Source organism: Zeus faber, assembly GCF_960531495.2.
Source record: "Zeus faber genome assembly, chromosome: 1".
Classification (NCBI taxonomy): domain Eukaryota; kingdom Metazoa; phylum Chordata; class Actinopteri; order Zeiformes; family Zeidae; genus Zeus; species Zeus faber.
The window spans coordinates 50717157-50729362 of record NC_137193.1 but is presented as its reverse complement, the minus strand read 5'-3'; the positions used below and the strand labels follow the sequence as shown (position 1 = coordinate 50729362).

The window sequence follows — 12206 nt, the reverse complement described above, 5'->3', positions numbered from 1 at the left end:
CACACAATAGGGGAAATCATCTTGACAGTCGAGCCCTTATCAAGGACCCTCCGATAACAAAGGGTCTCCAGCCTGTAAATAGCAGCTGTCTCCCAGCTGCCTACTGTCCCTGCCCTAGGATTTTGATATCACGCACAGATTGGAGATAACATAGGGAGGGGAAAATGATAGCACAATTAGGACCCAGCGTAACCTTGATAAGGTCCCAGCCTGGGGGAAAAGGTGGAGTGAAGAGGAGCACGAGGGGGCAGAAGACCAAAGATCAAACTGAGGGATGGATAGTTTAAGAAGAGAAAGTGGGTGGAGAGGCTGGGCGAGATAACACCGGGAAGGGACAGGGACGGGGGAGAGTGATGGAGGGAGGGGAGTAAACGGCGCCGGGAGAAGAGCGGCCTTTGTCTGCGGTGGATTTGGATTTGGGTTGAAGCCCACCTGTTTGGGTCGGAAGCCGCGGAGCGCCGGGTTCTTCCTTGTTGGCACAGCACCGCGCCAGGTTGTCTGGTTGGCACCGAATCGGGCAGGAATCTTACACTTGCCCTGTGCCTTCAGCTTACAAGGGGCTAAATTACACCACAACAGGAAGGCGGCTCCAGACGTCCCCGAGTCAAACGACAATAAAAGCCATCGGCGCATACAATGTCATAACCGTCTGGAACAAAAAGCAAACGTTGGCACCCTGTAAAAAGAAGAGATCAAATATTTACAGCCGAGGCCACGATTTATTGCGGCCAATAAAACCATAACACCATGATGCTTTGCAGAAGTGACTGTTGCAATCACACCTCACATATGTCTGTTAACTTTTTATCCTATATTCTCGCACATTCTGCCACTTTCCCTCAACTGTAATTCTTTCTTTCAAATCCTTAATCGCCTCTGCCTCCCCCGTCTTGATCATCACACAATATGGTCATTGATCGGTTTCTCAGTTGCTTGTCAGATTCCTTCCAGCACAGACCTTTCATCTGAGACCAGAGAGAGAGAGATAGGGAGAGCGACAGAGTCACACAGAAAAATGAAAGAAATAAAGAATATGCCACTGCTTTCCATCCAGTGCTCAGTTGGCTGCGGCTGGGAGGTAACGGGTCTCCAACCCAAACCAGATCAGACCAGACTGGAGACATGAGGATCGGTTGCTGGCAAGCTCCAAACTCCGGGGATCACAATCGCTCTCTGTCCAGATGGATCCCACTAGTCCAGAACCCACTCCAGAACAGCCGCCCACCCACCCTCCAACCCCCCCTCGGACCTCGTCTTCTTCAGCCCCCGTTGTCACTTCAGTGAAAGTGTGTAAAAACAAAACGTCTGGCCAAAAAACAGAACCAAGTGTTTTTTTGGGAAAAGAGATTAAATCATATTTTATATAGATATATAAATAAAAATAAAGAATAAGGACATGGACTCAAATGCTCTCCCTCTCTCGCTTCTCTCTTTCTCTTGCTCTCTCTCTCTCTCTCTCTCACACACACACACACGCGCACGCGCACGCACACGCACACACACACACACACACACACAGGAAAACATACGGCCACAGAATCTAGTTTAAGAGGGTTTTAATAACTGATAACCTCTCCAACTGTGATGGACACCTTGGGGTAGGGTAGCTTAGGGATGGGCTTGCAATAGTGTTGGACCATACCTTATCCCCACATACACACACACACATACACACACACACACACACACACACACACACACGCGCACACAAACACACACCTCTCACCTAGCCAAGGCCTGCGGTAAGTAATTCCTGATTAAATGGAATTGGCCAAGATACGCCAAAATACCTGCTTCGACTATCTCCAGTCAGTTGCTCTGGTGTTGGAGACTGGAGACAGGAGCCCTCGCAGTCAGTGTAAGTACCACACTAAAGCCCCTTGCAAGGAAGTCAAGTATTTTGATGTTATTTTTTGGGGGGGTGGGATTTCGATTCTCTGTAGATTTTCGTGGAGTTTTGCTTCGACACACATTTTCCACCTAGACACACTCCTTCCATATATGACTACCTATGATACATTTGCATTAAAAACACCAACAAGGGCACAAAAACAAAATGAGGAGAGCCCTGAGCCTGGAAAAGCTGCCCCCACCAGCCCCAACACCCACACACCCCCAAACTGGAACCCGACTGCCCGCTGCTCCATGGGGGGTTGTGGGGGTGAACAGGGCGGGGGAGTTACGGGTCTGATCGATGGGCTCTGACAGCAGACGACTGAATGGAACCAGCTGATTGATTCATTAGCAAAGCGGCTGGATGCGGATCCAGCCGCTGACCCTTGGAGGAGAGGAGATTGTGTAGGTGTGTGTGTGTGTGTGTGTTTCTATCCGCATATGTAAATGTACATGCAATTAGGCTTTTATAGGCATGCATGCACAATGTGTGTGTGTGTGTGTGTGTGTGTGTGTGTTTCTATCCACATGTGTAAATGTACATGCAATTAGGCTTTCATAGGTGTGCATGCACAATGTGTGTGTGTGTGTGTGTGTGTGTGTGTGTGTGTGTGTGTGTGTGTGTGTGTGTGTGTGTGTGTGTGTGTGTGTGTGTGTGTGTGTGTGTGTGTGTGTGCTTGCGTGCGTGGATGCGTGCTGCGTGTGTGCGTGGGTGCGTGCGTGTGTGTGTGAAGGGGTCAGATGGGGCTCCAGTGGGGTGTGAGAGTGGAAAGGAAAGCCGCTTTGGGCCTGACTTGGCACAGGGGGTGGGGGTCAGCTCATTTTGTCAGACGCTTTCATCTGCCACCTCGCAATTAGTCTTCAGCAGCCCCCGTCCCCGAACACGTCTGCTACAAAGCAACTGCTGAGCACACAACCTCAGCAACAGAGGCATGAGAGCAACATTAATGCCATATCAGAATCAGAATCAGAATCCGTTCTTTCAGCCAAGTACATTTTTATATGCTATTTATTGTTGCAGTAAAGACTGGTGTATTCACTGAAATTTTACTAAATTATTTTTTTCATGTTTGAAATAAATAAAAAATTAAAATAATGAAATATGGAAGCATTTGTAACAAGGTAATGTGTTCCTATAAATGAAAATGCAAAAGCAGTTTCAGCTGATTGCAGGCTGCTTGGGTATTCGCAAAAGTAGACTAATAATACGATAGTGACTATAAAACACACTATCATGATACAGACATGGAATACAAGTTGCGGAGCATAATTTATTTTTCTCACAATTTCAATCCCTTCCCAACTCAAACCCATTTGGAACAAATGGCCCGGTGACAGGAGCCTCTCAAGCCATAAAGGCACAAACAGCTCACAACCAGACATTTGCTGAGATCCCCCCTCAGGAATCACGACCACCATGGTAGCCTTGCCCAGCACCAAACTCTCTTCTTTGTTTTATTCGAGATTGTTTTCGTTGTCCTCTAAATGTTGTGCTCACTTAAACATTAAAGTCAAGTGCCAGCGCAACTCCATTTTACCATCAAGCTAAGGTCAAATAAGTGCTCCCCCACAGCTGGCGAAGCCTCCGGGAGGCCTCCAGCGCGGAACCATGTGGATTATGGAAATGGCGACGATGAAAAGGTCACATGTGATCGCTGGAGCCGCCATCGAGATGTATCGCGAGCAGGTCTGCGGCGTTTCAGTTGTTTAAGAGTGAAATTTTGCGTGCCGCTGATAAAAGGCCAAGGTGGGGTAACGGTGAGGTTCAAGGCTGCCGCCACCGCTGCTGCTGTGGCGGCTGTCCTCAGGAAGACAAAAAAACAAGTGGGGGAGGGTGGGAAGGTGGAGCAGAGCCGTCCCTTTGGATTTTCAGTCTTTTGAAGTGCATATGAGCTGCAGGTGGAGAGGTAGGGGTGTCGACACCCAAGATGACAAGTGTGACCCACTGTCGCATAAGTGTGGTGTTCTAGCGGCTAACTGTGGCTCTGTGGACCACAGCGGCAAGGACCTTCACCCACATGAAACCCCTTCGGACACTTTGGTATTCACACATCCACTGTGACCAACGGCAGTAGGTGTTTGGCAGTCGGGACTCGCTCCCTTCCCTTGAAGCCGCTCGTATCGTGGCATCTCACCGCATCCCTGACAGCTGTTTGAAAATTAGCTGAAGGTGTTTGGCCAGCCCTTTCAAAGTGCTCCGGCAGTAGCAGCAGCACCGCCCCCAGCCAAGGGCGGTTCGCAATGCCTCCAACATCCCATCATCAACCACTCACCAACGCTTGGGTTCAACCCGGAATTCCCCCCTTCTTCGCCTTTCCGTCCAAGGAAGGCGATGAGAACAGCTGATATGGCTTTGTTTTTCCCCTCATTCTCTCTCTTCTTCAAAGGTCCATGTTGAAGATCTCTATTGGCAAAGGTTGTTGCGAACCTCCCAAGATGTGGAATTAGGCGGCGGTGGTGGGCTCCCAGGTACAACGAACCGCCATGTGGAGCCCACCACAAACCCCTCTGCTCCCTTAACTATCTAACCATCCCTTCATCATGTGAGGCGACTGTTCACCTGGTGACTCTGAGTAAAAGCTCTTAGTCATCTCACAAGAGCATCACGGGTCCTGTATATCAATAGAGCATTGGCCCTGAGCTTCCAGCTGGACATGACCAAAAAACAAGACAAATGAAAAAGCCAAAAGCACATTGGAACGTCTGGTCCGTTCTTCTAAATATACACATCCTATCAGTGCATATTTTTATTTGGCTGCTGGAATTTGGAGAACCCCTGGGGGCTTAATTGTGTTAAGGCAGCTATTGTTGGGGAGGAACAAGACTAAGCGCTTGGAGAAACCACCCCCGCCCCCAGCCCACCCCACCCCTCCCCGCCCAGAATCCATCCAAAAAGTCTGCTTCCTGGAACCCGGGATTGGGGTCACAGGGCGTGGGTTGAGCGTGGGTGGAAAAGCACAGTGGGCGCTAGCAAACTCCCTTTAAAACCGAGACGTTTCGACACAAGGGCCATTGAGTAACGGCCCACCGTGGACGACGGAACATCAACTTTGAAGGCGGTTTGTGTCACGTTGAGAATTTAATCATTTTGACGAAATTATTAGATATTGACGCGATGTGACAAACGCTTGTGAAGACTCAAGTTCGGAAAATAATGACGTAATGCTTCCTCACACACAACAACAACAGAAGCAAGTAGCGACAACGGTTAACACCACCGCCCTGCTCGGCCACCACCATGTGACTGTTTCGGTGCTTGAGCTGATCCACCTTGGCTGGTGTGTCGGACACACGCACGCACGCACGCACGCACACACACACACAGTGCCACCCATCTCGCTCGCTTTCCCTCCTGCGTGGATTGCGAGTCCAAACATCACTCTCTTTCACCCCCTCTTTGGTTTTCTGTCTCTCCCTCTCTTTTGTTGCGCTCCACTGACTATAGACAGCACCAGTGGGAATTTGGCAGTGGGCAGGCCCAGACACATTTGCCCTCCCGCACTCGCTCTCAGGGAGCTGGTGTCAAAGACCTGCTATTCCCATAACCCTCCCCATCGGATGCCAGGGCAGGCGGCTTAGGTTGACGCAGAAATGCGTCGCACGCAAGCGCAAGCGCCCGTGCGGGAACGGTCCGATGCTAGTGCCAATCCGATGCAGGCTATCCCTGGTCAAACATAAATATAATTTATTCTCATTCGTTTTAAGTTTCAAAAGGTTGTGCTGATCAGCCCAACACCGTATCCGTCCTAATGCATGAAGGCCCGACAGGGCTGCTGCTGGCATATGGAATTCCAAAATCCCAAGTCAATGAAGGTCACACCGCAGCAGCGCCATTTGAGTCATGGGCGCATGGAGGGCTGGTGCACATGAGCGCCTCTGGACTCCCGCAGCATCTGCAAAGTCTGTCATCCCACCTCCACTTCCACCACCACTATGACCCATCCAATCCCATCCCCTCATCCCCTCCTCCCTCTTGAGTTGTTTACGCCAACTGAACCTAAGACACTGTGTACATCTGTTCAACATGGCCGCCACTGCCGAGCACACGACCCCCAGGCTGCAAGGCTTCTATGTGCTATAGAAGGGCACAGACATTATCTTTCTGCTTTCCGTGCACGTAGGGTCCATTGACATTGCGGGGCTTAATGTTTCATGTTTACTTTGGCGCACATATTTGACTTCACGCTAGTCAGTGGAAATAGTTAAATGTTAAACTATATGCTGCTCTCATTCTAAACAACATGTTCAATTGAAAGCCACTTTGTGATGATATTTGGGTGCAAGTTTAAATATTAAATTATATTATAATTTATAAATATGGAAAATATATTTTTTTCTACATTTAGTTTTTACACTAGTGTTATAATTTATGCATTTTTATTTATAATATCAATTATTTGGTTTATATATGAATCATTATATTATAATTATTATGCTTAAAAATGTTATAATATTGTATTCATGATATTTATATTATTGTAATTTGTAATAATAAATAAATATAGCAAATTCATATTCACATATTAAATAAATAAGCACACGGTAAAATTAATCATTATATATATCACCCTATGTTAATAACAATACAAATTTTAATATAAACTCATATTTTTTTTACATTTTCCAGACAGAGATTAACCCTTCAATTTATGAAGAACAGAATTACATTTAATAAGTAGTGCAAAACCGGACACGGCAAACAACGCGTTGTTAGACCTTGACTTCGAAATGAAATGAAAAAAGGAAGGATAAAAACGTTTTGGGGTCTGATTCTATCTAAACATTTCATTTAAAACATATTCGTAGGTACTCACTGTGCGTCTGTGTTTAAAGCGTTTTATCGCAAAAAATAATGCAGGGGTTTCTCACACTGGGGACTTTCTGCAATAAAATTATATACATATGAATATAAATATATAAATATATAAATATCTTTATCTATCTATATTTATAACTATATCTATATTCATTTATTGTATTTTTTTTATAGCATAGTAATAACAGTGTTTAATATTTTATATGATACATGACACCTCAGCTTTACTAATCACTATTTTTGGAAGAACAAAAAATAAAAACAAAGTTTGGACGGGACCCCCTGCTCTAACAGATCATACACGCAGAAAGAAGTGTGTGTATGTGTGTGTGTGTGTATGTGTGTGTGCGTGTGTGTGTGTGTGTGTGTGTGTGTGTCCACGCAGCCAGCCAGGTCATCCCATCAATCAATTAGAAATCAATCAAATCCTATTAATCATTTCCCCAGATCAATCAGACTGCAGTGATGGATTACCACCGTAGTGGTCTCATTTGAATAATATATTATATAATAATCGCTGATGCGTTGATGTTTTTCCGGTACGTTTGACTTTGTGGATCTTGTACCGTTTTCTCACGACAGCATCACATGCGTCACGATGCCGTGGCTCTCTATCTATTTCCATTAAAAAAAAAAAAAAATACGTTTTTCAATGAGAAACGTTCACTTCGATCAGCCTTCGAAAGCATTGCCAGCGGTGTGTTTATGGTCCATAATAGTGAATGTATTACTCGCTATCGCTGGCGCGTAAAGATCTCTACCTCTCCTCTAACGACAAATGACGCGTGTTTCCCCCATTCATATCTGGATGTGACTTGATGTCACCGAAAACATTCATCTTGTAAGCAAAGCGTCTACTGAATGACGGCTGGCGTGTGAGAAGACAGAGCAGCGATCTTTAACACGCTATCACCGCCGAATATTGATCCACTCGACAATTACACCACACGTAAGAGTTTGGCTCCGGCTCGGTGTTCGCGAAGAGCGCGCCCATCTGCTTTTATTATTACGAGGGAGACACACAGAGAGAGATTTCGACATAAAAATAGAAAAGAGAGGGAGAGGGACAAAGAAAACGGAGAGCGAGGAAGAGGGCAAGGGGTGCGAGACGGGCGGACAGAGAGAGAGGAGGAATAAAAAAAAGAGAGAAGAGAAAGAAATAGCGAGAGAGAGAGAGAGAGAGAGGGGGGGGGGAGAGATGAGGGAGACAGGCGGATGGGAATGAAAAGAGAAACGAGAGAGAGGGAGAGAGAGGGCGATGGGGAGGGAGGGAGGGAGGGAGGGAGGGAGGGAGGGAGGGAGGGAGGGAGGGAGACGGGCCGACAGTACGGGCCGCGCGGGGGAAGCGTCCCGCGGAGGTGTGATCTCGCTCACACCGAAAACATAAACACGCTCGCACTTGGACGCCAGCGACGCACGAAAGCTCTCCCGTTTGGAGGAGTCCACGCCGAGAAAATCAGCGCATGCGAAGGGGATAACTCCACTTATTTAATATATATATATATATATATATATATATATATATATATATATATAATAGTCGGGACTTTTTCTTAAGCGGGAAACCAGTACTAAAAAAAGAACGAATACCAGAAAAAAAAAGAATCCGAAGTTGAAGTCATAATAATTAATTAATTCATATGATTAATTATTGTGTTTTTTTTTGTTTTTTTTCTCTCAAATGGAAATAATGCGATTAAAGAATGTCGCGCTTATATTTTGGAATGGTGTCTAACTGGGTATAACCATTTGGGATCAGAAGCGGAACCGGCCTATTGCTCGGTGGCCCAATCCAAAAAAACGCTAACGTCATCAAAAACAAAATAAATACCATATACTTCTCGTCCAAACCTCATTGTTATCTTCGTCATTGAGAAGACATGATGTGAACGCCTGATTTTTAAATGTTCATGGTTTATAGTGGTTTACGTTGAAGGGAGAATCCGTCTAAACACCGAGCAGGACCCGGCCATCAGGCCGAGTCACTCTGTGGCACGTTTCATATAACGAGGCTGCTGGTTTTGTATTTTGTTTGCTGTTTTCTTATTTAAAATGTTGTCCTTTTTAGTTGTGAAATAAATAAATAAATAGATAGATAAATATATACACAGCTCCAAATATAAATAAATAATGGAAATCAAGCGTGTTTGTTTTATATTTTGTTTCGTATTACAACCCGTCAGTCAATAGGCGACTTATAATGACGATGATTATTTGACCTCAGTGGAAAAAATGACTGATATAAAAAGTGAGAACACTTCAATAAAACGTTTCTTTTTTTTTACTAAACAGGTTCCCTCAAACGTGGCTAAACGAACTGAAACGCCATTGGTGCATTCCGTTTGGTATAGGCGGTAAAAATAAAACAGGCCTGTTTTTAGAGGCCCACTCAAATAAAAACATCATTGAGTAGGCCTCCTTACAAAAAAAAGTTCGATAATATAATTTAATAATAATACAACAATTATTAAAAACCCCAAAAAGAGACGTCAAACTTTCTCACATCGTGCGTAAAACTCGAGTAAACAAAAAAACAGGCGAGCAAACAAACTATAGTGAATGTGTGTGTGTGTGTGTGTGTGTGTGTGTGTGTGTGTGTGTGTGTGTGTGTGTGTGTGTGTGTGTGTGTGTGTGTGTGTGTGTGTTTGTGTGTGTTGTGTGTGTGTGACCTCAGGATCTGCAGTCACCAACGTGCAGCCGACTAATGTTCCTTGGGGCAGGGCTATAGGCCACTTCTTTTTTTTTCCACCAGTGTAACTTTTGGGATCCCAGGGAGTCGCGGCAGCCTCATAAATCAGGTGGTCGTATTAAGGAGCTTAGGTAAGCCCCCACCAGGTCAGCACGCCGAAATTTATGGCTTCACTTAAAGTTGGGAATAGATTGCTCCAACGAAAATGCATCAACTTCAGCCATGGGGCTTTGCGGGGAGGTGCTGCAGACACCCCCCCCCCCCCCCCCCCACACACACACACACACACAAAAGGCCCCAACATACTGTACCACTACTATCCCGCTAAGACCCCCTCACTCCAGACCATGTGTGTGCTAGAGCAGTGGTTCTCAACGTGGGGTGCGGGGACACCCTCCAGGGGGTCCTTCAAGAGGTTCCAGGGCCAGGGGGTCGCACATAGCAACATGATTGATAGTTAAACTTCACCACGTTTTAATTTACAGGACGTTAGCACCATTAGAGAACATACAATACAGACAGTTTGGATCCTGGTTTCATTGTCACCTCCCTAACTACAGTATAGCCATGCAAGGACGTTTCAGACAAATCATTTCTAACAATAAAAAAATCTTCTCTGATAGGAGAGGAGAACCCAACCAATTGGGGTCGGTGGCCTAACGCCTATATGAAACAGATGTTCCTTCATTTGAAAAAGGTTCTTACCATGCTCACTCCCATTCTTTGGAAAGCAATTGACATAATTATGAAACCATTCCGTTTGTGTCCCTTCCTGTACTTATAGCTCGGGTTAAGATTAATGAACATCCCAATTAAAGAAATTCCTCAAGCTGATTCTGAAGTGAGATGCCATTGAAATCCAAGATCGAGGTTGTGGGTGAATGGGTAGTTAATGGGTATAGTGAACTGGTAAAGTGGATGGGTGCTGAATGGGTGCTGGCTGTATATTACGCCACACGACACCGTGAGCCCTGTTATCAAGAGCTTGGCTGCAAGCTCCAATTAAATCACACGTCTTATAATATATATATATAACAGTGTTTTAACCTGTAATGAGACCCAGCCCTAAATTAAATAATAATTGAACCGTGGAACATATCTGATCAACAGTGAAAAGTCCATCAAAATCACTGAGAAAAGGGAACGGGAGTGTTTTCTTTTACTCTTTAACCTGTCCGAGGGGCAAGGAGAAGTATATAATCAGACTAATGGTTCTCTTGGCTCGAATGAGAGGTCAAAATAAAAATAAAAATACATCACAGTGGTGGATCCGTAGATACACATAGATACTGTAAGATGTTGACAAGTGGTGAAAATGAGCAGAAAGACGCACTGAGCGCTGTCCCTCTGTCCTACTATCTGCTGCCACACAACGCACCATGCAGCTCTTCCAACAACAGTACTTTTTGTTTAATTTTAAAGGAATAACGCGACCAAAAGTGAGTCCGACATCAGAAATAGAAAATATTTAAAAAAAGTAATTAATAAAAAAAGAAATAAAAAGCCTTTAATAGAAACTGACGGTGCTCGGATGGGAAAAAAAGAAAGAAAAGAATGTGGAAACGGGGGAATATCTGTCTCAAAGATATGTCTTTTGGCCCGAAACTGCGTTTATCTAAATATAATGAAGCAAATAGCAGCTATATATATCGTTGCATTGTATTAGTTCCAATTGTATTACGTGGGCGCATACGCACGCAAAGCGCTTAAAGTTTACTGTTTAAAAGTTATTTTATTCATGGGGGGGGGGGGGGGGGGACCCTGATCGTTTAAACTTACACAAAAAGTCTGGAAATAAAAAAAACACCTTGTCAGGATGATTAATCGCCCTATGGGAACGACAGTAATAAATCTGCAATAAAAGACTTCAACTGAATTTAAACTCAACTTTGACAGTCAAACCGAGTGACCTTTGCCATTTAAAATCGCACTCCAGTCCAGTGTACTTCTATCTGGGACCCTAAAAAAAAAATCCACGCACAGTTTTGTTGGGCTACGTGGAAGTGCGTGTTTCTGGGACCCGAAAAAGCACCCGCTTCCTCCCAGCTGGCACACACGCACACCGCACCGCTAATTTCCTCAAGGTGGGGAAATGATCACCCGGGAATTGGGGAAACCCCGCAGGACAGGAGTATTGATATGGATCAGCCACAGCAACCGGCCATTGAAAAGGCGCTCCTGGCCAAAGCGCGTCCCGGTGCGCAAACACAAAGCTCCCATTAACCCCACTGGAGAGCCACCCACTGCAATACACAAATCGATGGCGTTACTTCGAGGTGCCGACTTAAACCACAATGTTTAGAGTTTGACTTCATTTCATTGCACCTCAGCCCGAGGGTGGTTGTTGGAAATCCACCCATAAGCCACACATCACACAATAAGGGATCGACGTGGAGAAATAGGGAGGAGGACATCCTTACCTTCAACCGCGTTCACGACTGGCAGCAAGATGCCGCACAAAAGCAGAAAGTAATCCATTACTGTCACGAAGTGTTCAGGTACATGGAAACAGCAGCCGCCAGGAGTTGGGCTGAGGGTGGAGGGGTGGAGGTGGGGGCAATCCGAGTGGGATCCGGGCCGGCGCGTCAAAAAGCCGCTCCACGACCTGGCCACGTCAGGCGAACGGGACCAGAGTCACACCCACATGCACCGAAAACTGGAATAAAAAAATTTAAAAAAATGTGCAAATGTGAATATATTGAGGGGAGGGCAGAGATGCACAAATCACCCCCCCAAAAAAGCCCTCCTCGGTGGGTAGGTCGGTCGGTCGGTATTTCGGCTCCCCAACCTGCTCGACGCTTGTTCTTT

The 12206-nt window shown here is 45.5% G+C and overlaps 1 protein-coding gene across 2 annotated transcripts in view; it reads right to left on the bottom strand.

The window, feature by feature from the left end:
- ephb3b (eph receptor B3b) overlaps positions 1-11918 on the bottom strand; it is a 64493-nt gene extending 52575 nt beyond the window's left edge. For both annotated transcript variants that reach the window (XM_080018074.1, XM_080018075.1), the window contains exon 1: positions 11819-11918. In XM_080018074.1, coding sequence (XP_079874200.1) covers positions 11819-11876 — 58 coding nt within the window. In that variant the 5' untranslated portion in view covers positions 11877-11918. The remainder of the gene's footprint in view (positions 1-11818) is intronic.
- Between the last annotated feature and the right edge of the window lie 288 nt (positions 11919-12206).